Genomic DNA, 25,326 nt, shown 5'->3' on the forward strand with positions numbered 1-25,326 from the left:
CACTTTTCGCTCTGAGAGCCACCTCGTCCGCGTTGAAAATAGGTCGCGCGATTGCAAATGTTTGTGAGCAATTCCTGCATAAACAACGAGATTTGGCCGAGGCAGACCAACAATTAGGGACGACACAGACAAGTACACCCTAATTGTTGGTCTGCCTCGGCCAAATCTCGTTGTTTACGTCGTTTACAATCGCCCTGCCTCGTGTCTGAATGAGAGAGTGAGTGAGAAAGATGTAAGAGAGAATGGGAATAGCGTGGTTGGTTGTCCGTCCCCCCCGTACTTGAGAGGCGCTCAAAGGGAAACGGCGTGCTGGTGTGGTGTAGCGGTTAGCATATCTGACCGGAAATCAGAAGACCCAGGTTCGATTCCTGGCGTCAGCACCTCTTTTCCCTGAGTTGTTTGAATTCCTGTTTGAATGTTATACAGGTGCTGTTGTAACTTCATACTGAAGTCACTGAAGCTCTTACTTCAAGCTATTGTTTGTCAAGCTATCTGTGTAACATTGTACTGCATGTGGAAGCGTTTGAGTTGTTTGAGCTACAGTCTACAGTCGCCGGCGGTTTAGTCTGTTGGTTGTGGAACGTCGAAGTTTGCGGTTGATTTGGATGCTGGTTCCGAATCTGAAGCTACTCCCGAGTTCGTTTACTGGATTTCAGCCGCTTTTGAGGTATGTAGACGATGTATCGGATATGTTTCGTGAGTGACAGGCATTCCCGTTCTTTTTTTTTTGTGTGTGTGTGTGTGTGTGTGTGTGCTTTTAGTTCTGCTTGCAGGCATGAGCCCAGATAACACATGAAATCCCGGGGACATCCCATATTGATCCCAAGGTCCACGTCCCGTGTAGGACGAGTCTAGAAACCCCCCAATAATCCCTGACGGTAAGCTCTTCGGAGACGGAGATGCTCGTAGGACGTCCTAGAATCGCAGGAAAGTATAATATACGAAAGGATTTTCATTTCACTACTGCACTGCTTACGCCTCATTTGTTTGCAGCTAAGATTGCTGTTTATTATTTTTTTAGAATTCTATTGCATGGAAGTTCTCATGTAGATTAAATATACGATTTACGAAACGGCCGCTTACCTTGTTGAGTTAGGCATACTCGCAGGTGGAATCGCAGGCGTCGCAGACCTCGCAGACATGTCGCGACCAGGCAGAACACCATCTCCCATGGACGTCCGAAATAGATCCCAATGTTCATATCCGAAAATGGACCTCCGTGGGACTCCCCTGGGATATTTATGAAGGGATATACGTAACCGTATACCGCAGGAGGTCCTGTTACGGCTGTTTCACGAATTGTCAGAATCAGCTCCGTCATGGGATGCAGTATGGACCATGTATTGCAAGAGAGAGAGAAACGCGGGAAGATATATAGCACTGCACAAATTCGACTTTCCATGAACCAACTCACTTTCTGAAACCAAATGAATCAGAAACGGATGCATTACCTCCACGTCGACTTCATACGCCAAACAATTTCTCATTTCACTGTTGTTTGTGTACGCAATCGACTTAAACTTAGACATCTCACCCTTCATTTCGACTCACAGGCGAACAGGTCTCTCGAATGTGTAGAAACTCGCAGGACACCAATGTACAGTTTCTGTTTTCTATTTGGAAATGAATCAGATCCCTTTAGATCCGCGTAAGCGGTGGAGGGGGCCAAACGAGAGCCGGTCCCTCACCGGAGGGGGGCCCTTTGATAACGCGGTCCACCCCCGGGTGTGCCGTGTCTATGTATGCGCTGCCGATAATGAGGTCGTCGGGGCAGTACTGCTTGCGGTGCTGTTCCGGGAAGGTCTTTTCTTGATCTTCATTTCCAAAGCTTTTCGGCTGAGTGGCCAAGTCTCTTGTTTTTGTTGCTGTTTCCTTTCTTTTTTCTTTCTTTCTTTTTTGAAACGCCGCGCTGATTTTCCTTCATTGGAAACAAAGTTGAGCAACAGAAAATAAAACGACCGGTGATGGTGGCAGATGTTAAAAAATGTGGCGGAAACGCGCTTTATATTTTACTACAAAGCGTATACTGACTTTTGAAAAGTAAAAAAAGTAACACTCGCTCGAGATGCACGCTGCATCCCAGAGAACTCCTGCTTACGTCTGTATCTCCTGGTTATCCACAAAGTGGACGGTCGTAAGAAGTTCGAAGCCCGGCCAAGTGGACCCCGGTAGTATATCCGCTGGAGGAATTTCATTATTCTGCGGATATCCGTATCTCCGTGAAAGTATATCACATGGACATCTGTGGGACATAATTTTCTGACTGGGGCGCGCGCCTACATGAATAGCAAAGTATAAAGAACTAATATATGTTTTTAGAGTGTCATATATGTGTCTCTGATAGCGCCTTTCTATTATTGTCTCTGCAACACGCTCCAGAATGGTTTGAAGGTGTGTCCAAATTACGTCAGCCAGGATGATGTGTGGAGTGTGGACCCTCTCAGGATGCACTGGGGTGTACCACTGATAGGTCCAGCGTACGTCCCACAGACATCATAGCCAATTTTCTAGGACATCCTGTAGCTCCCGTGCTGGATGCCATGTGACGTCCCCTGGATATCATTGTGTTGTTTGGTAGCGCTGATATGAAGATCGCAAGATGTAGTGCGGTGAGACAGTTACTAACCGCTCTCTGTGCAAACGGTATGTTACATGCTTTGATGACTCCTTCACAGTGACATGCAGTTCTAGCAATGTGTTTTGAAATGGTCTTTCTTGCAGGTTAAGTTCGTACGTAGCGGCAGGCAATGGATGGAGTCGTTGCGAGCTGGTAATGAAACTCGTTCTCGCCGACGTTGGATAAAGGAAGGCGAACTGGACGGGAAATCACTGGTCCCCAAGTCTACGAAATGACAGAAGAACACCATCGCCGAGGAGCTGACTTCTTGACGGAAAAATTTGGTCGTCGTTACTCGTTGGTCGGACATTGCGAATACGTGCCCCACGAATTTAAGCTTTGTTGGATACGGCGTGTGTGTTGATGATCAAGGGTACGCTTTCAAAGACGTGTAAGTGCTGAATCAAGTTTCTGTTGTACATGGTTACTGTTTCGTGTGGTTGCTGTGACAGCTAGCCTCGCTCCCTATCGAAACGGATTTGTGGAGGCAAGGCAAGCAACCACAGCCTCACTAACTAACCTGAGACATCATAAACTCGGTTAGTTTAGTGATAGGTTAGGTTAGTTTATTGCGGCCGTGGCAGCCTGCCTTGCCTTCCCAAATCCGTTTTCGATTATGAGGAGAAGCCAACTTTCAAATAGTGACGCCTAGCAAGGAATGCGTTGTGTGATTTGAGGCTGTTTTGATACTGCTACTAATTTGAAGAAAGCGCAAGAGGCGCAGTGCAAAGGAATGAATTTGGACCTTGCTTTTCCGACGTCACAGAGCATTTAGGTAGCAAATTGCAGACTGATATTTACATCAGGGTCATTCTACGCCGAATGATTCAATGGTCCTACGCCCCCCCCCCCCCCCATCAGTTTTTTATGAAGGAAAAAAATACTTCGGACTACAAATAGGCATTTGCCGAAGTTTCACTAAAAAATATCGAACCTTCCCAGTCAACCACATCTGTCCTACGGATGTCCGGTTATTATCCCAGAACAAACTGCCTCAATCGATGTCCTATAGATCTCCGTAAGATACCCTTTAAAGGGACAGTCGCATTCTCCGAGGTCAATTTCGAAACTAATGCGAATTCTAATTCCTTGCCGACCACTGAAATGGGCCCGAAAATACCATTTCGATCCGCGGCGTACTTTTCGCGCAATCCGATGAAAAGGAAACCGGAATCCTTGCGCCCTCGCTCTCTAAAAGTGGGAGCAAACGTCACCCGGATAAGGCCAATCAGCGCGCGCCCTGGGTAAATACGAGCCGCGCGCCTGTTTGCCGATCGCGAAGCGAAGGCGAAGGTAGCAAACATGGAGTCTGAAAACGAGAGTGATGTTTCTCTGTCTGGGGGAGATTCTGCTGACGAACATGTAAGCGGTAGCGGCGACGAGTTAATGCTAGATGATGACCCAAACTCTACGGACCCAATGCCTCTGGAACCCGCCGACCATGCACGAGATGTGGCTGCGGCTAACCCGCGGGATGACATTTTTAGGTGACGTATCTCTTTGCATGGTTGCCGTCGGATGTGCGAAATAGTTTAGAATGTTGAAATTGTTGTCGGCAATGAATGTCGAAATGTGCAACAGTGCCGCCGTGCAGTGCATAACACAACACCCATTACCATCTGCCTCCATAGGGAGCTTCTAGTGGTGTACGCGCCTCAATTCTGCCGCTATGATCATTAACATTTTAGGCGACTCAATCCCCAGGACCACAGGTAAGCCTGCTGCAGTGCTCTTCCGTTTGCTGTGATTACGACCGTAATGATTTTTTCGGTTTAAATGACCTCCCATCAAGATTCGGAAGGGTAAACTCGGGTGCTAGTCGGGTGTTGTTGGTTACGCAAATTGTCGAACCTAAAGTGGACAGGGGTTGTATACAAAAGGGCGGCTATTCTCAGCAGCTTTTTGGCCTACACAAGTTTGTCCCCCATAAATCATAAGCGTGGCCGACAGCCGTGGAACGACCCAGAATCCTGGTCCAAGAATTCCATTAGGAAAAGTGAAGCAACACAGTCGCGACAAGCAGCAACAGCAAGACAAGAGCAACAACTCATCTAGTCGCGACATGCTCTCAATTATGCCAGTTAGCCACGGCCTGATTGGCAACACAAAACCCTGATTGACAGATATCCAGTGGGAATTCTGAAGGATAGTCTTACAAGTCTGAAAACAGAAGCATTTTGGGTGCCAATAAATGGGGGGGGGGGGGGGGGGCATGTTACTGAAGAATGTAAGAGTAATATATTTTGGGAGAAATTGGATTTTGCCGTAATTGGAGGGAAGCTGGTTCGGGAGGGAGTTAGCTGTTGGAATCGGGTTCATCCTGAAAGAGGCGGACCATTTTTCTGTTGTACTATGGTGCACACCTGCCAACCTTCCACATTCAAAATGCAGGAGACCCCGGAACTAAGAAAGGAATGCACAGGCTTTGAACTCCAAGGTTGGGATAGTGTCTGTTCTTCTGTTCTGGCCATTGTCTTCCTAACACTGTGGGAGATTTGGCAGGTATGCAAATGCCCACAAGATATAATGCTAAAAAAAAAGAAATGTCATGTGGATTTGTCTTTTCCAGCTGCCTAAGGTTCACAGCATACTCGTCATTCACGAGATGGGTCTGGGGATACCTTGGTCCAAGGAACAGACGACAGGTTCCTGGATGCGTTGTCCGAGCCATCAGGAGGGAGTTCCCATCTACCTCCTATCAAGGCTATCAGCGTTAGGACCATCGAAGCAAGGGTGTCTTGACAAGAGAGACAAACTGGTGCATACTGATGGCTGGAACTGGAGACATGTAGTGGCAAGACAAAAATTTTGCTGACATAGGCACACTTTGTGTAAATGAGCCCATGGTCATCCCCCTTGCCTCCCATCAGAGGTTTTGGAGGATACTATAGGTGTGTGGTGTACGGATAGGTTTATCCGTACACCACACACCAATAGTATCCTCCTAAACCTCTGATGGGAGGCAAGGGGGATGACCAAGGGCTCATTTACACCAAGTGTGCCTATGTCAGCAAAATTTTCGTCTTGCAGCAATTTTCGTCATTGCAGTGTGGGGGATGTTTTGTCTTGTCACTCTGTATCTCCAGTTGCAGTCAACAGACTGTCTACCCATCTGTACAGCAAAAACTACTACACGTGGCAGTATTAGCTCTGGCATCAAATCCAGACTGTACTGCACTAAGTTAGTGCCGAGGTGGGAATATTTTGAATTCTGTGCACATTGTCAATGCGGTGTAGTGACGGGAATAAAGAATGACCCTATAATTGTATCGATTTATTGTACAGTGGAGTATGACGGAGTGGGAATAACGAAATAGCATAGGTTTATTTGCCTCCCATTATGTATGGGAGGCAAATAAACCTAAGCTATTTTATGTTGTGCTGTGCTTCTACAGTAATATGGTGTGAAGTCTGGGCGGTTACAGGTACGCTGCCACAGGGATGTTAAAAGGGTTCATGTTGGCAGATCCATATCTGGTGTACTAATACGCTATGCAAGTCTGTGTCCATTGTTTCCTCTTCCTGGAATCAGGGGATGACAACCCCCTTGTGAGATGCGCCGTGAAGTGGGTCCCCAGCACTTGCTTCAGCCATGACCTCCACATCTGAAATATGGCCTCGAGTGTTAACACTCAAAAGAATACGTTGAGGGCCTAGCAGGTACAATAACAAATATAAAAATGACTATGCAAATAAATCTTCCCCTTCGCGGTCCCTATTTCACTGGCACAGTTATTTTCCTGTCGACATTACGTTATAAACGCTGGCAGCCGCATCACACAAGGTTCCTTTCACACAACTCGACAATCTTCAGGGCTTGTACATATCCATTATTTTGTGGGACGTGCAAAAAGAATTGCAATATTTTCGTGGCTTGACAAAACATACCAAATCCAGTTGATTCCGTTGACGTGCTTGCTGCCGCCTGAAATAGAGCCAGAAATTAGCAACAAGGCTGCAGTAGAATACTGATGCAAGTGTCTCGGACGTAGCCAAACACAGATTGCGATGCTTTCACATCCCTGAATGCTGCCATCAGGTTTACACTATGAACTGTAGAAACATCCACTAGCTGCAATAAGATTAGAATAATGCTGTCATGTGGGAGTGTTACGTTACTCCTGCATAATACTGGCGACAATTAGCACAGCAACAACACACCAATCTTTTTTCTCTAGAGTACGCGTACTATTGCGTCAGGATGCTGCAATCATTGTAATAATTTGTGTACATTAGTAGCCGGTGTGACTGTGACGTTACAATCGGCGGCGAGGCCAGGTGTTTGCGATTATGTTTACTGTGACAACTGATATTTTTCATCGCAGCGTATAGCTGTGACCACGCAAAATTGTCACTTACCTCCGTTACTGGTTCCTGCCCTTGTTCCTGATCGAATGTGGTAGGCACGGCGTCAATCTTCAGCCGCTTCTGTTTCTGCCGTAGCCCAAGCCGAACTTGCAATACATCTTCATCAAAATAGGCGTCGTCGGCGAAATGACAGGAACAGACGCGTGAAACATTCAATCCTTGGGCCACACCACGGTAGTGGCTGGCGATCGCTGCCTCCCACTTTCGTTTCGCCATTGCGAGGTCGGTGAAATGTAAGCTCGGGATTCGCGTTGTAAGTCTTTCTGCACCCGAGCACGTAGCACCGGTTTCCTGGCTGTGACATCGCACGTCAACGGCGTGAAATCCTAGGCCACACGCTGTAGTTCAAAGTACTTCGAAGGAAACGCGACAAGACAACAAGAAAAAGGGTCAGACGGGTCAGACGCACGCTCAGACACACACAGAATCTGCGGCGGGAAGGAGCACTGATCTCTATCTATAAAGGCTGGATGGCGCATGGGAGAGGGGCTCGCGGGGGAGAGGCGTGCATTCGGGCCGCCATGTTGGGAGGCCCTAAAGCGCAGTGTGCGCCCATAGAAAACAATGGGAGGCAACGGAGATTGTGAGTATTTATAGCGCTGCAGGCGTTGATCGTTGCTTGTCATCACACAATTTTGTAAGGTGCCAGTATACCGATGTATCCTAACAGTGTTTCACAGGTGTCCTGCCGTTCGATTCTTAATTACGTTATGTTTTGCATTCCGAAACTAGACCGTCACAGCAGTGCAGCGCTGGGGATTGTACTACAGTACGTTTCCCAGCCAATATTTCAACAAGAAACGATGTGAGGTTAACAACCACCATGTATGTAATATCCCGTGCTGCGTTCTGGACAAAAATTGTCCCATAAAGAACGGTCCGGGAAAGGATATACTCGCATGGTAGAAAGAGATCGTTCTGTAGAATCACAGCCGTTGTTTTAGCCGTGTATCGGTTTCGTATGATTTATATCAAGCACCGCCGCAGAAAGTGTCTTTTAGTGAACGACTGCGGTGCTTTGCCTCGCACATATGGACACACCGAAGCAGCCCAAAAACGTTGTGAGCGTGATCTAATTGCTTCACGCAATTAGAACACGCTCGTTAGGACAGTTAATCAGGTAGTGATGTAAGCTTAATCAATTAAGTTACTTAAAAGTGGTAACACCTCCTTGAGACGCAAGATTTACCTTTTTTTGAAGTACAGCCCTTCTATGTATGTTTGTTTCTTCCTTCATTTGTTCTGATTATTTGCAGGCGCGGTTGTGCCAAACTGAATGTCCTTCTCGAGTACTCACATGCTTTTGCTGAATACAACTGCAGCGTGAGCAAAGCTGCTTAGGAACGGGGGCCTGCTATCCAGTGCTCACTTTGTCATGCTTGTTATGTGGAGCACGTATGGTCTGCAACAGGATAATTGCAGCAGGACGATTTGGAGCTTGAAATAGTTGTGATTTTGTCATATTGGCCCTCGTGTACCCCGTCTGTGAAACGTAAACAAAAAAAATCTAACACGATATGCTTTTGTAAAGAAGGTCACTGATGGTGAGTAAAGAGAATATACAAGTTCAAGTTTATTCAACATTTTATATCAAGTTTATACAACATCAAGTTTATTAAAGTTATTTCTTGCACTTATGCGTTTCAGGATACAATGAACGTGCAGGGAGGTCACAAAAGACTACATTTATTGTTTTATGACCTTGCTACAATGACAATATATATTTTAGGAATGACAATGGACAGGTACTCTCTCTAAATTTGTAGCACTCAATTTTAGGTTAGAATGAGCAATGAATAGCAACTTCCCTCCTGGTATTTTCTTATATATGATGAATTTTGAATTTAATGTGATCAAATATGTGTTAATATAATAGTATATATAAGAATATAATACGTGATAAATGAATGTGATCAACAGTAGATGTAAACAACACCAGTAGCCAGAGAAGTGCATTCTCAAGAAATAATTTTCTTCTTATAGCATATATGTGCATGCCTATTAACTGAAACAATTATCACGGTTCTCACGGTTTTAATTTCTGAGAGTGTACTGTAGAGACGGCTTAGATCTACAACAGTTAATACAAGGTATTATATACTGTGAATACATTTAAAAATCCCATGTGACACATACTTTCTGGAGGTGCTGTGGTAATCAAAGTTTGTGGGCATTACGCAGGTTCTGCACCCATTTCTTGAGTATGTCGAGGCAGCTGTGAAGTAACCTGCATTGATGATGATTATTCCAATTTTTATGGTGCATCGACAACAAAGGAAATAATACATTAGAACATTGGTTTGGGTGCAACCAGTTAAAAATGAATATGTTGTTTAATAAATGCATTGGACAAATGTTAAAACATCAGTTTAAAACATGGTTTACAATCCCTGTATCTTCTAAAAATTAAAAAGATGAAAAACTATTCTAAAAAGAATATCGGGAACTCTTCTAAAAAGAATTATAATCTCTAATTATTATATTGCTGGGCGAAGGAGCCTAAAGTGTAAGGTGTGTTTCTGATGTGAACATGTAAGAAAATATGCAAAACTGAGAGAGGCTAACCACAGTGCGTGCACTGAGGTTGTTCCTTCCTGTAAAGTAGAAACCAGTGGATGAGGAACGTGATACTTACCTGTACACCCAGCCGTATCACACTACACAGATTATTCACTGGGTAGCCCTCATGACGAAACCTGTATTGAGAGACCACTTTTGCCTTAAAAACTGCTTCAAATAGCACGACACGCTACAAATTATTACTATCGTAACAAGCTGACGATACAGCTCAGACAAAGGCGTTATTCAAGTCGCGCCACACCATCGTTACGTAGGATTCTTTGTCACAAATCAAACCAAGGCACAAAACAATACCAATACATGAAAAAAGGTGACAATCGTGGTCTCATTATGACGTAATACCGAACTTGTGCGTGAAGGTAATTCAAAGAAATGAATGTGGCACTTGCTTCCGCAGAGAACACCGTGTACCATGCTAGCAATGCATGCAAAAAAGCGCTCGAGTGCTCGCACATATATTGATGACAACATTACCTGTGTAGTGTAACGTGTTCTTTCAAGCATATTATGCACTCAAACTGTATTTGCCGCCGGGTAAAATGCAAGTGTGCTCGATTGAACGTCGGAAGACCGATCAAGCAACCTGCATCCAGTGATCGTTTTGGACAAAAAAACACTTCATAATGGTCAACTAAATATACAGAATGGACGCCTATTTATTCTTTGATGAAGAGTGACTCACCTGTATAAATTTAGGCCCTGTAACCTTGCCAGTACGGTTGGTACGACCGTAATTGCAAGAAGTTGCCATGATCGCTGCGGCGACTGTTGTGAGCACCGTAAGATGGCGGCCGGTTTCTTCACGCTCGCGCTCCCTATCCGCGATCCAGCCTTTTACAATCGAGATCAGTGGGAAGGAGCGCCTCCCAGTGTTGCCAAATCTCGTTCGCACGAAGTCGCTAGTGGCGCCCCGAAAAGTCGCTAAAATTGGAACTGAAAGTCACTAAAAAAGTCGCTGCCGTTATTGTGCCCTTTTTCTTCGTTGCATGGTATGAAACAATATGGTGACAGTCCTACTAAGATGATTCAGCGAATGAGCGCAGTGGATGGCCAAGAGAGAACATGAAGAAATGGGCATGAGTGGATAAGAATGAGAGAAAGTAAATGAAATTCGGCACCTTGAACATCTTCTGCAGAAGTTTTTCTTGTTTTGTCCCCGGAGGCACTGAACATGGTTTGTTTATTGCTTACAAAAAGTTCCGATGCCTTCTCCTGTTTTTGCGACCTGCTTGTCTTTCAACCTCGCATAAATCTCACGCTTGCAATATAGGTGCACAGCACCCTTGTGTCAGTCTTTGACTGGACGAAGCTATCCCTTGAATACTGGCAGCATCACCTAGCTCATGCGGTATTTCTGATGTTACTTAAGAGGTATTTTGGAAAGCGCTTGCGTCTAGGCCACGTGGCGCGTCAGAAATGGGGCAAACTGGAAACAGCTCAAAGAAACGAGCGCTGCGAAGAACAACAACGAAACTGCACGACTGCGCGCTGCAGGGAACACGCTGAGAGATCTCCGTTACAGGTTATTGGCCCTGAGGAGTTAGGGCCAGCGAAAAGTGGCGCGATTTCATATTATTCTTCGCTAGAGTTTGTCGGCCACTGAAATGTGACAGGAAAATCACGATTCTTCCTGACTTCATGAAGGAATATTTGTGTCGCTAAAAAGTCGCTGAACATGTCCGAAAGTCACCAAAAAATCCGCTAATCCCAAATACAAAATTTTGTCGCTAAACAGACCCCGAAATCCGCTAAATTTAGTGACTTTTCCCCAAATTTGGCAACACTCCTGATGGTTGATTTATCCGGGTGACGTCATCCAGTGTCGGCGCCTTGCGGGGATTGCCGTGCGCGCCGGAAGCGCGAACATTTAAAAATCGTTTCTGAGTCAACTAAGTGGATTTGTGCGGAGAAAATTTGCCGGCGTACATTATGAACGACAGGGAACATGACCATAATAGTTCCGGAACATGCTTCCGGATGCGACTATCCCTTTAAAGGATATCTAATGTCCCAAAATTATACAATGAACTACGGACGTCGGATGGACAGAGGACGTCGTGTGGGCATCCGTGTCAGAAGACTTCGCAGTGAAATTCGATTACAATTAGTGCTGCGACTTCAATAAGCATTAATCTAGTGTACCTGGCTCACAAGTTGGCTTTATTGGTACTTGTGATCCCAAAATGCAGTTCATTACCGCGACGCATTTTTGACTGGGGTAGGAGATCATGCACGAAATCGAGAGCAGCTCACGGCTGGCAACAGTGGGCAGGCGGCCGTGGCGGTTGGTTTTGACCAGTTTGCCCGTCGATGAGTGTGTCAGCTACACAAGTTGGTACTTGTGCACGCTTCAGTTAAAGTATCGCTGAAGCAGCAACGTGTACGACAGGTAAGCTATGCAAAAACAGAACGTGAGCAGACGCCGCTCATAGTCGTCTTCCACAACAGGTCAGGCAGCAGGGAGCAACTGAGCCGGCCGCCATATTGCTGTCTCCAGGTTATCACAACAGCTGAGGACATCAGCTAATGGATATGTCAAACAACAAACGGTGTTCGCTCAAGCGGTGGCATCGCTGATCGAGGTGGGTACTGGGTACACCTATCCTGTCAGAGTGCAATATATTTCGGATAGCGAAGTGTTTTCAGGTAGTATTTCTGATTTGGGTTCACAGGTTCATTTTGCGTTGTGACATATGTATCTGCGTAGGTCTAGAACGACGCATGGAATTAACTGACGGTGACAAAATAAAGCTATGCTCAGTGTTGTAAAAGCTATAGCTAGGATGCTCCAGAAAAATCTTAAACCTGTTCTTTTGCAGTGAAGAAGTAGGAGCTGAGTTACACGCCAACTACATTCCTCCAGTCTAAGGGTCTGTAGCACTCGCAGATGTGCCGCTTTGAAGTTTCTTATTGTGTAATAAACGTTCTTTGTTCTGTATATGCTGTCTGTACTGTGTAACCACCACAAGTAAATAAAATAAAGAAATAAAATAAAATCATATACTACCTGTAGAACCCAATAGAAACTTGCCACAGCGTCCACAGGTTAACCACAGAACAGCCCCTACATGCCTCAAATTATCCAAAATGTGTCCTCTGTCCGTCGGCCAGGATGTCCTGTAGACCGGTTCGGGCGGTAACATTGAACAAACTATGTTAGTACAATTTCCATCCGTGGGAAGTTTCCCGACGTCCTGCGGATGTCTGGTTATCCGAGGTCGTTACTCCATGGGACATCCTAAGGTTGTATACGGCTTACTGGCTGCAGTTACGACGTCTGTAAATTGATGCATTTGGGCAAGTCCGCCCTCTCGGCCTCTTGCTGCGTAATTTGTGTGAATTTTGACTCCTCAAAACTCAAGAAAAGTTAAATATTTTTCGCCAACACATTGGCAAATTCTTATTGGTAGGACGGATTATCTATGGTATTTTTTAAAGAGAACTGAGGGGCGTCGATCACATACCTGCCAACTCTCCTGGATTTCGTTCAGTCTCGCGACTGTACGGACGCGTCCTCCAATCTCCCGGAAAATTGGGCTTTTATTCTCCAATTTTCTTTTAAGTGCTGCGCGAACGTATTCCTGAAGAATTAGACAGCCCATAGCACGTGTTTCGCGGCATGACCATCCATGGCTGGAGGTGGCGGCAGATGGCGTGTTTCGTTCTGTCAGTGTTTCTCGCAAAGATGTGCTATTGTCCTATCGTCAGTCCACTCTGGTACAGTAGTTTCGTCTCCTCCGATCGCGCTCTCCAAACAGAAGAAATATCTGTACGTGTTCGTCATACATGTAAAGTGCCCTTTCACAGGTTTTCTGGTTGAGCACGACCAGTCACAGAGTGCATGCGACTACGTGTGATCGCTGTCCCAGAAGATGTTCCCAAATTGTGACGGAGCGAAGGGCTACAGGTGTGGAAGCACGAAGACCACTGCAATCATCACTGAGACGAGTGCGGCTGCACAAAATGCAGTGTCCTGAAATGATGAGTCTTCGCAATTGCGGTTGACGGAAGCAACGATAGCGCCTCGCAGCTCCACCCGATAGTGGCTACTTATGACATAGAGGAATTGCAATACAGTGGCAGTACTATTTCAAATGCACAAGATTAATGTGTCCTCTCTCCCCAGTCGCACAACAGGCAGTCTCCCAAATTTGAGTTTCTTAGGTGGGCAGGTATGCGACCAGGACGTTTGGATAATTTGGCGAATGAATGACCCATTAAAATTGCCTGGTGTCTTTTTTTTTTTTTCAGAAGACAGCTTGGTCTGCCTGCAGAATTCGGTCCATTAGAACCCCCTAAACGCAAGACGAAGATGACTGCGGAGACCAGTACCCAAGTGGCGCAACCTGTGGCCACGCCCATAGCCCCTGCACGGTCGCCGAAGACATTCAACGGGGAGTATTACGACGACGTGGACGATTGGATCGACCACTATGAGCGGATCGCCAAGTTCAACAACTGGAGTGACGACCAGAAGCTCGTCAACGTCTATTTCTCCCTGGAAGGCACCGGGAAGACATGGTTCGAGAACCGGGCGACTTCGCTCACGTCCTGGGACGTCTTCAAAAGCAAACTCCGCGAGGCGTTCGCTTTTCAACAACGAGCTGAACATCTGCTCCAGAGACGGACCCAGCTGCCAAACGAAAGCGTTACAGGCTTCGTCGAAGATGTGTTGCGGCTCTTCCGGCGAGCTGACCCCAAAGCATCCGAGGAGAAGAAGGTTCAGCGACTCATGAGGGGCGTAAAAGAAGGAATTTTTCGCGCCCTGTCCCGGGATTCACCCGCCACGACCGACGCTTTTCTGGACGAAGCCGTCCGCATTGAGAGGACCCTGCTCTCTCGCGCTACCGTCAACGAACGACACCAGGGCTACGAGGCTTTCTCCACGACCGCTGGCCTCGACGTCGGATCGCTCAGACAGCTGATTCGAGAGGTGGTACGCGAAGAAGTACGAGCTCTCCTCTGTCCTGAGAAGGCTCAAGACCCTTTGTCTTCGATCGGTACGATCATCAAGGACGAGGTTCAGCAGGCAATCCAGACATCGTCAACCCCGACGCCGAAGTACCGAGACCAACCTACGCCGCCGCTGTGAGACAGGTGCCACCTACTCGTCCGTCGTACTACGGAAACCGTTGGACGCCTCCTCGGCCTGTCCAACCTACTCCGAGCGTCCCGCCACACTCTCAGCCGTTTCGCAAAACGGACGTTTTGCGGACTCCCGACTTCAGACCGCTCTGCTACCACTGCGGAGAGGCCAACCACGTCTATCGCCGATGTCCCTACCGACGACTTGGCCTTTCCGGTTTTTTACCCGACGCCCCCCGCCCCCAGCGCGGTAGTCGCCCCGCCGCAATTGAAGACTATCTACGGCAGCAGAATGCTTCTGCTGGCTCGCGACGCGACCTGTCCCCGAGCGTCCCCCACCGCAGCAGGTCGCCAGGAAGAGCACGTTCACCGTCACCGGCAAGATGACCTGTGTGGCGCAGCCCTAACCGGGAAAACTGAAGACTGCAGCTCCGGGAGGTGAAGCTGCGGACCGACGACAAGTTACAATTCCTCCAACTCGACGAACAGCAACGCAGCACCAACACGACGCTCGAAAAATTAGCAATAACCTGAAAATACTCATCGACGGCCATGAGATGATTGCGTTAATCGATACCGGAGCCGACGACTCTGTTATAAGTGGTACGTTGGCTAAGAAGCTTGGTGCAAACGAAGTGGGATGAGCCTAACATCGGCACTGCTGGTGGACACGTCGTAACACCGACTGGTCGATGCACGGCAGTCATACAAGTGCATGACATCCAGTACGTCGTCAGCTTTGCCGTCTTGCCGAACTGCCCACGGGATGTAATACTCGGAATGGACTTTCTAGTCGAAAACGAAGCAATCATCGACTTCACAAATGGAGTTATCTCTTTTAAAACGCCGGAAACAGCAGAAGACAAGTGGTGGGCACGAATAACCCCGGAGAAACGCGCAAACACGGATGTAACCGCCGTGACGACTCAGCACGTCAACCTGCCTCCCTTGTCGTCAGTCCTTGTGACCGCTACGTGCGAGAGAGCACCGACTGGCTGTTTGTTGGCTGAAGGCAACACGCAACTTCTCCTCGAACGAGGAATTGGGATAGCAAGAGGAATTGTGCCCGTAAGAAACGGAATATTCGAACTCCTGGTCACAAATTTTCGCCCGGAGCCACAACACCTGGCGAACGGCACGAAGATAGCCGTCATCGTAGATCAATACTCCAACACGGATGTTTGCCTGATGGACACTGCTCGCATCGCGGTCACCACGGAACACGAGGCCGAACATTTCGACGTAAACCCTCAACTCAATACAACTCAAAAGCAAACCCTTCTCCAGATGCTCAACGATTTCAGTGACTGCTTCGCTGCATCGTCGAAAGTAAGACAAACGCCCATTGCGAAGCACCGCATCATCGTCGACGAAAAGGCCCGTCCAATTCACCGCATGCCGTACCGGGTCTCCTGCAAAAAGCGAGAAACGATCCGAACGCAAGTAGAAGAGATGCTAAGAGATGACATTATCCAGCCGTCGGCCAGTCCGTGGGCATCGCCGGTGGTACTAGTGAAGAAGAAGGACGGAACACTCAGGTTCTGCGTCGACTACCGGAAACTCAATGAGATAACGAATAAGGACGTCAATAAGGACCCGTTACCGTGCATCGACGACACGCTCGATCGCCTTGAAAACGCAAAATTTTTCTCTTCCATGGACCTCAAGACGGGGTACTGGCAAATTGAAGTCGACGAACGGGACCGTGAGAAGACTGCCTTCGTCACTCCGGATGGACTTTACGAATTCAAGGTTATGCCTTTCGGCCTTTGCACAGCACCAGCGACGTTCCAGCGTGTTATGGATACAGTTCTCGCTGGATTGAAGTGACAAACCTGCCTGGTGTACCTCGACGATGTTGTCTTCGCAAGAACATTCGAAGAACATTTTGAACGGCTAAAGCAAGTCCTCGAGGATATCAGAACTGCAGGGCTGACGTTGAAGCCTCAGAAGTTTCGATTCGACTACGAGGAACTCAGATTTCTCGGCCATCTCGTGAGCAGCGACGGCGTACGCCCCGACCCCGAGAAGACGGCGGCCATCGCAAATTACCGTGTTCCTTCTAACGTGACGTTCGAAGCTTTCTTGGCCTTTGCGCCTACTACCGACGGTTCATTCCGAACTTTTCAAGAATTGCGTCACCCCTGAATGCCCTCACGAAGGACGGATCCACGTTTATCTGGAGTGAAGCCCAGCAACAGGCGTTTGATGAATTGAAGACGTGTCTACAGACCGCACCCGTGCTTGCCCACTTCGATCCAAACGCCAAAACAGAAATACACACCGACGCAAGCAACGATGGTCTAGGAGCCGTGCTCGTTCAACTTCACGACGGCGTCGAACGTGTCATCGCTTACGCAAGCAGAACGCTAACCAAGGCAGAGAAGAACTATTCGACGACCGAAAAAGAGTGCCTTGCACTCATATGGGCCATCACAAAGTTGCGCCCCTACCTGTACGGACGGCCGTTCAAGGTGGTAACAGACCACCATTCTCTGTGCTGGCTGGCTGGTTTAAGGGACCCCTCAGGACGCCTAGCGAGATGGAGCCTCCGATTACAGGAGGATGACGTAACCCTCACTTACAAGTCAGGAAGAAAACACAACGACGCCGACTGCTTGTCCCGAGCACCACTCCAGCGACAGGACAACAGCCTCGAGGACGACGACGCCTTCCTCGGTCAAATGAGCGCGACTACCATGTCTACCAAGCAGTATAACGACCCCGAATTGAAGACACTCGTCGACTATCTGCAGGGCCACGCCGACAATGTTCCTCCCATCTTCAGAAGATCACTCCCAAGTTTTTCCCTACGCAATGGTGTTCTCTACAAAGAAAACCACGCACCACAAGGCGCTACGTGGCTTCTCGTTGTGCCTGGGGACATGCGCATCGAGATTCTTGAATCCTGCCACGACGAACCGTCATCAGGTCATTTGGGATACAGCCGGACACTGGCCCGTATATGGGAAAAGTACTACTGGCCAAAACTGGCCAAGACCGTACACCACTACGTAAGGACGTGCCGGGAATGCCAACGACGAAAAACGCCGCCGGTACGACCTTCTGGGTACCTTCAGCCAATCGCACCGCCGTCGGCGCCGTTCGAGCAGATTGGGATGGATCTACTCGGGCCCTTCCCACGTTCGTCTTCCGGAAATCGTTGGATAATCGTCGACACCGACTACCTGACACGCTATGCTGAGACTAAGGCACTTCCAGAGGGCACAGCAACAGAAGTGGCGAAGTTCTTCATCGAGAACATCGTACTACGGCACGGAGCTCCGACCGCCTTAATCACCGATAGGGGAACGGCATTTACAAGCAGGCTAACGCAAGAAATCCTTCGACTCAGCCACACCGCTCACCGGAGGACAACGGCGTACCATCCGTAGACGAACGGGCTCACCGAACACCTAAACAAAACCCTTGCCGACATGATTTCGATGTACGTCGACGTCGAGCACAAGACATGGGACGAAATACTGCCTTACGTCACGTTCGCCCATAACACGGCTGTCCAGGAAACAACGGGATTCACACCGTTCCGGCTTGCACACGGCCATGACGCATCGACTATGCTGGACGCGATGCTGCCCCACGAACCCAGTGATGTAGAAAACGGCGCTCTGGACTTCACACAGCGAGCAGAAGAAGCCCGCCAGCTGGCCAGACTACGGATTAGTCAACAACAACGCGTCGATGAAAGAAGATACAATTTGCGCCGACGAGACGTACGCTTCAGTCCAGGCGACCTGGTATGGGTTTGGACGCCGATTCGACGACGAGGCCTGAGCGAGAAGCTACTGAAGCGGTACTTCGACGCATTGGAGACCTGGATTACGAAGTGGTACCTGAGGGCAGCGTTCCCTCTCGACGACCCCCGAGGACTGAAATAGTTCACGTCGTTCGACTCAAGCGGTACTACAGCAGGTAGCGCTGAAGACTGGCTGCAATGAAACAACATGAAAAAAAAAGAAGAAGAAGGAGAAGAAACGGCATCGAGACGATGCCCCGTCTACGGAGAGGGCAATGCCACGAATCATCATCGCGAAACTTCCAGGGCAGGCACGAAACGGTACATCTCATCCCGGCGCATGCTGAAGAAGAAGCAAGAAGCTTCCAGACACATCGCCTGCTGTCTGGCAAACGCACGTGCTCTTTCTAGACTTTTCGGCGCGACGCTTAAATGCTTGTGCGCTCCAAGCTGGAGCATTCATTCTTTGGGCTCAGTTGTGTTCAGAGAGCTATCACTCTTGTGTTTTGCTACCAAGTAGTCTAATAAACCGTTCGCTGTTTATTCGACGACTCGCCGACCCATTTCGCTTCGTGACAATATATTGGTATGTGGTGTTATGAACATAGCATTACTATCTGGTCAATGGCTTTCTGTATGTCGCTTGGAAGGCACTCAGCAGGCATTCTACCAAAAAAGGTAGAACATTCGACAGCTCTTTTGGACGCTCAATATCTGTTGAAATTTGTTCGTAAATTATTCGAACTTGATATTTTGCATTTTTGGACTTAGAGTCAGCCTACGGGAGTTCAAGATGTATCTTCATGGACCATAAGTAACTGGAGTTTGATATTGCAATATTATTTCTAGAAGTTCAACAATATGCGTTGTGATATTATGAACATTACTATCTAATCATTGTCTAGCCCTTGATAAGTGCCGTATCATCATTGTCTTGTCGCAATGCTCCGCAAACGTAAAGTGCATACGCTGGTGACTTTTGTAGTGTTTTAATAGCTTTACTTAAAATAAAGTTTTGTCAAAATGTGCTTCGCGTATGAGCTACTGCATGTCACTTTCACACGCACAGCTCACATTCCTGAAACAGTACACACATACAGAAGACCTTTTAGGTGTGGTCTAAGTAAAGGCTAATGAAGGTATATTCCTAGACATTATGGTTAATTAAGGGCTAGTACAGGGCTAGAAGCTGCCTCAGCCTGCCATATAAAAGGTCTAAAGTTAAGCTAGGGGACGTTGCCGGATGTCTAAGTCGAGACGTCTAGGTGGCGTAACCTTAGCTATGCTAGAGGAAGTTTAGAGGAACTCCCCTAGACATTAAGGCTATTGGGAGACATCTACTAGACCTGCCAGTCGTCCAAATTTAGACGTCGATTAGACATTTATTATTCCACCTTTGGCTACATGGGAAGGATGCTTCGCTTTCCAAGAGTGATGTAATATTGCTTCACCCTTCTTGCATAACTTCATGTTAAGCACTGTTGCATTCACTTTGCACTGTAGCTCTCAAGAGGCCGCCTGCAACTGCAGTCCTGCACTGGGAGCTGCTCTACCAAAACTCCAAGGTCAAGGTCCCCAAAGATGAATGAAGGGAAGTACCAATTACTTCAGATACGGTGTTAAAGGAGCACTAAAATGCAAAAAACAAGTATAACTTTACATTGCGTTACATGCAATCAGAGACGTTTCGAGGGGGGGGGGGTTAGAGGGGCAGCAGCGCAGCGGCACAGGGTGGTAAGTGTGGACAGCACGGTGCGCAATAAAGCGACAGCCGGCATATTTGGCACCCGCACCCAAGTAAATTAGCTCCAGTGTTGCTCCTATAAATTACTGAAAGAATAATAGGAAAGGGCGGTGTTAGAAAAAAGCACCACTTAGTTCTCTTTGTAGCACACTGGAGTCATGTGACCAACTACTGCAATTCACACGGATAAATTGGCACCGGAAACCGTTTGTCTCTGTCAACTGCTCCCTCACCCGTCTTCACCTCGGAAGGGCATGTTGTGTTAAGTACTGGGGGGTCTTCAGCTTTATCGTGCCCCAGGCGGACTTTGACATCGCGACTGCTGACATGGTAACATACTAACTTTGCACTTGCCATCATAAGTCAATATGTACATTGATTCCATTACGAAGGTGCAGTCAGAACTATACCAGACTCCTTGCTTCGGCACGAATGCAGTGAACGTCTGCCGCACGTGCTATGCAATGGCGCAGTCACTGTGAAAAACAATAGTGCGAGGGACGTGAAGATAATTGTTGTCAGTGGAACATTTGTGATAACTGTTGTGGGCAACGATTCAGTAAATCTGTACTGAAAAAGTGATATGACCAATACACATCATGCCGCACATATTATGGTGTACGTGCCACGGCCGGCCCCGTTCCAAATCCACATGAACACGAAAGGCAGCGCGTGCTTCTCCTGCTGTCTCATTGGGTGCTGCCAATCTTTGCTTCCCCTCTTCAATCGTACTCATTGCTGCCAAAGACTGTTTACATTGCGTTTTTCTTCAAATGGTTGTGCTTTCTGAGCTAGCTTCGATTACATTATACTATAATCCGAACACGTACTTTCATGTAAATAGTTCTTTTTGCATTTTAGTGCCCCTTTAAATAGAGCCGGTCTGCCTTCACCAGGTTATGTAACAGTTCTTTCTGAATTTGTAGCATAATAATCAAGTGGTATGTTTATATCCGAACGCGTACTTTCATGTAAATAGTTGTTTTTGCATTTTAGTGCCCCTTTAAATAGAGACGATCTGCCTTCACCGGGTTATGTAACAGTTCTTTTTGAATTTGTGGCAGTAGTATGTTGAAAACCTATAGCCCAGAATATGAACCTGTAGCCCGGAATGTAGGTGTCATCCTCTAGGTGCATGCAATAACTGGACCCTGAAATTTTAGGATTGAACCTGATTCTTCCCTGAATTTGCAAATTTGCAGTGCATACGCTTTTCCTTGCTTTCCGTTTATTTGCCTGTTACGCCTGTTATAGAATGCCAGACGCGTTTGATATTGTTTTACTTGCTTTTCCTTGAAATCTTAATCCTTTCTCCATAAAGGTGCGTTCCACAACCTACCTCCCCATCTCCATACTCACAAAGTGCATGAAGGTGCACCTAATGCTTCCTGATCCATGAATATGTCTGTTACGATGCCAGTGATGATAAGGTGGCCAGCAGAACTTTTTAGTCATATAAAGTGTTGCGACTCCTTATCTGAGGTTTTTGTTCATTGAAAGTACAATGTAAACTATACTGCAATGTGACTTATTGATTTGACTTTGTTGTATTCTATGGTATGAGAAGTACAGGACTGCACAGACAGATTTGCAAATGTTTTGTAGGTGTCCGTCTGTGGCATCATCATGCCACGCAACGCTTTGTACAGTGCGGGGAGGTAGGTTCCTAGCGAGAATGAAAAAGGAGATTGGTGCCATGCGTCAAAAGCTTTTCTACTTTTAACCAACTGTCAAATGACCATGGCAAGACGGTAATGGAAAACTTTACAACCACTTACGTACCACAGCATGTTAGAAATATCACTGTCACTGTCCGCTACGTCGTGATGGCTGTAGCTGCACTCTTCTCTATATAATGCTTTCAGATTGTAATTCCAGTGTATTTTTAGAGCTGAGCGCGGCTATACCCGCGGGTACCCGCAGTTACTCGCACATCGTCACCAGAGGTGGGCGTTTGTCCTCATTAGCCTCGCCCTCACCTCAATTTTCTTGGAGAAAAATTTTTTGAAGATGGTGTATTCGATGCGCGTTGGCTTTGAGTGACTGCCAATGTAAATGCATATACCTCAAGCGTGAGTGCATACAGGGGGCGGCACGAAACGTGTCATTTGACCATTATAAGAAAACGGCTTAACGGAAAAATATGGGGTAAACAACTTTCTTCTGGACATTTAATTTGTCACCAAATACAAATAGTTTCATCAATTTGCCATTGAAATACATTTTTGAAATTGAACTCATGAAATTGCTTAGTCAATGTAATGTTCTTTTTTTTTCTTCTTGGTGGTGGATTTGGCCTAGTCAATCACAGAAAACGCTTCGTGGAACGATTGTTATACCCGTAAAAGTTGCGCGGAAATTGAGGTTCAGTTGCGGGTATGCGAATGACGTGCAAAGTCGGGCGTCAGATCAGCGGCGAGAGAGAAGGGCAGTCCCCGCCCAGATGAGAGACAGAAGCTGCGGAAAGAACGAAAGATATCCCGTGTACGCGAAAAGTTTTCATAAAGTGCGCATTCATTAATTTTCCTCGCCTCACCTCAAAAACTTTCTCATAGTTTTCCTCACCTCACCTAAAAGAAATTGAAAATTTCCTCACCTCAAAAATTTCTTAAAAGATTTTCCTCGCCTCACCTAAAATTTTTTTAAACATTTTCCTCACCTCACCTCAAAAATGTTTTTGAAAATTTTCCTCACCTCACCTCAAACATCACCAGAAAAATTGGCCCTCACCTCAAATATCGTGAGGTGAGGGTGAGGAAACCCTCACCCTCGCACGCCCTCGTGAGGGTGCCCAACTCTGATCATCACGATTTGCTGGTAGGAATTCGCGATCGCTGCGGGTAGCGGGTAATGCGGGTATACCCGCGGGTATAGCCCGTATGCGTATATAGCCTGTATGCGGGTATACCCGTATTACCCGCACTCATAACCAACTAAGTGATCCCTCTCTGTCACACGCGAGTTCAGCAGTGCCCTATGTCGTTGGCTGTATAAATCCATGTGCCAGACTGCAGCACGTAAGTGCTCACATATAAAAGCCCCTGGGTGATTTGGGGGGATTTGTTGGACAGTCTTTTTTGAGCATGTCCGATTGGCCACAATGTGTACGAGAGGTGCAGGGTGCACGCCCGAATCTGTTGCATCTGAAGCATTCCATGTGGATGAGAACGTGGAGCTAACCTCAGCTGAAAGGTATCCAACATTTCCAACAGTCCAGCTTTTCAGGAAATGTAGGCCAACCAAATGTCAGTATAATATTCCTTGTTGTCACAGCAGACTGATTCGTTATTCCTACTACCTAACTGTTACTTTTTGTATATCAACAACCTCATCCTTTAGTTCATCATCTTCTGCTACAGGCCAACACAAAGTTTCTCCTCCAGCTTATACCAAAGGTAAAAGATACAAAAAAATTATGCTGAAACAGCCTTGGCAATACAAATGTTCGTCATTTGTTTATTACGAAGCCAAAACGGTGATGATCCGATGTACATGTTATTTCCAAGTGATGGGTACATCACATTGTATAAATAGCAGTTTATATTACAACAAGGGCACTTCCTTTGAACATGGCTTTGGCTTTATATGTACAGTGGCATGCATAGCATAACACAGATGCCTTGCATTTAAGGAGAAGCAGATTATCCTCATGTCAAAAGCCAGGCCATTGCTGTAGTTGCTGTAACTGTGAATGCAATTTTTCTTCCTTTGCTCTTCGGACATGGCTCAACTGTGAAAAAGAAGCAAAGGTGATAAATGCTAGCCATTATCAATGTTTAAAGTTATGTACAGGAAACATAATTAGCATAATAATATACCCAAATATCCTCATAACCGATACCATTTTGCAAGAGAAGGACAGATACAATAATAAACAAGAAAGAAAACTGAATTAACTATGTTTTTAACACAGCCGGGTCTGTCACTTACAGCCACCATTTTATGGAACGGGGGTACATACAGGGTGTCCCAGAACACATGATATTCAATTATAATAAACTACACGACCTAGAATCACGCGGTTAATGGCATTTGTTCTTACTAGGTTTTTGTCACTTCGTGATGTGAATGTCATCTAACTTAAGTTTTATTATGTAAACATTTTTACGAACTGAACTCTATAATTTGCAAAGTAAAGGTGGCTTTTTTACCCCACCAAAGTGAAGGGCATGCCAAATTTACTCTAGAGCTGCCAGATTTAACATAAATAGCATATAATATAATAACTTAACTTAACTTAACATAACTTAAATATAATTATAAATAAATAGACAAACAGGAATTTTGGCACAGGGCATGAAATTGAGCTATCTGTAACTTTTTTATCAAATGGTCTCAGTTCTACAAAATGCAGCGAGCTGGTCATCTATCATGCTCAGTGCTAAAAGAGAGAGTGCTGTGTGCATCAAGGCCTGGCAACATCTGACAGATATATTGAGCTGACTTACCATCCGCTTCTCCATGAACTTCAAGAGGAATGTGTCCGTGCTAGTTTTGCCTGCAAGGGACAACTCATCTCAGGAGCCACATGTAGAGTGCAAATAAGAATAAAGGTATGGCTGCATTATCTTAATAAATATTCTGAATCCTTTAGTCCCTGTTAGACTGGTAATGACCCCTCTTCCTCCTTCAGCAGCCTTCAATGCATCTGTTTCCTAACAGCTTATATCCATGGATGAAGTACCAAGAAATAATATGTGCACACTTAACAGATAACTGTCAATTCAAACAAAGCTAAATAAGGTGCACTCTGAGGAAAGCGAGGGACAGAACATCAGCTGGCTGGGCCCAGCTGAACCTGAATGAGAAAGATCCAACAAAAAAGAAAAACTTCGAAGAATTCAAGGAATCAAAAGTGTTGCACACCAATGGAGCAGCACAGCATTTGACTAGCAACAAAGCTTTCCCGTTAAGTAAGGGTGAACTGACTAGTTACTTGTTGCACAAAACAAAAGCTGAACTACAAAAGGGGATTCTCGTTAATTCAAACCCTGATAATTTAAACTTCCTGTTATTTCAAACAAATGTGAAATTTTTGTTTGGCCTACTATGTTTGCTATGTATTGAAAAGCCGCTTAATTCAAACTGTACCTTTGCCTAATTCAAACTTTTTACTCCCTTTTAAAACATTCGTGCCAGCAAAAACAGCCAACATAGTGTTGCTTTCACTAAGCG

The 25,326-nt window shown here is 46.4% G+C and overlaps 2 protein-coding genes and 1 non-coding gene across 3 annotated transcripts in view; 1 reads left to right on the forward strand and 2 right to left on the reverse strand.

The window, feature by feature from the left end:
* The first annotated feature begins 308 nt into the window (after positions 1–308).
* On the forward strand, positions 309–380 carry Trnas-gga (transfer RNA serine (anticodon GGA)). Its single transcript has one exon. It is a non-coding gene; the product is annotated as a tRNA-Ser (tRNA).
* A 5,502-nt stretch (positions 381–5,882) lies between these two features.
* Positions 5,883–7,400, reverse strand: LOC135395550 (uncharacterized). Its single transcript, XM_064626692.1, has 3 exons — positions 6,977–7,400; positions 6,506–6,542; positions 5,883–6,222 (listed from the first exon to the last, which is right to left on the reverse strand). The coding sequence occupies exons 1-3, from the start codon at positions 7,199–7,201 to the stop codon at positions 6,146–6,148; spliced, it is 339 nt and encodes a 112-aa protein (XP_064482762.1). The 5' UTR covers positions 7,202–7,400; the 3' UTR covers positions 5,883–6,145.
* A 16,193-nt stretch (positions 7,401–23,593) lies between these two features.
* LOC135394380 (vacuolar protein sorting-associated protein 37A-like) overlaps positions 23,594–25,326 on the reverse strand; it is a 70,308-nt gene continuing 68,575 nt past the window's right edge. Inside the window, exons 10-11 of the mRNA XM_064625102.1 lie at positions 24,600–24,649; positions 23,594–23,881 (exon numbers count right to left, since the gene is read on the reverse strand). Coding sequence (XP_064481172.1) covers positions 23,804–23,881; positions 24,600–24,649 — 128 coding nt within the window. The 3' untranslated portion in view covers positions 23,594–23,803. The remainder of the gene's footprint in view (positions 23,882–24,599; positions 24,650–25,326) is intronic.

The sequence above is a fragment of the Ornithodoros turicata genome, chromosome 5 (assembly GCF_037126465.1).
Source record: "Ornithodoros turicata isolate Travis chromosome 5, ASM3712646v1, whole genome shotgun sequence".
Taxonomy (NCBI): domain Eukaryota; kingdom Metazoa; phylum Arthropoda; class Arachnida; order Ixodida; family Argasidae; genus Ornithodoros; species Ornithodoros turicata.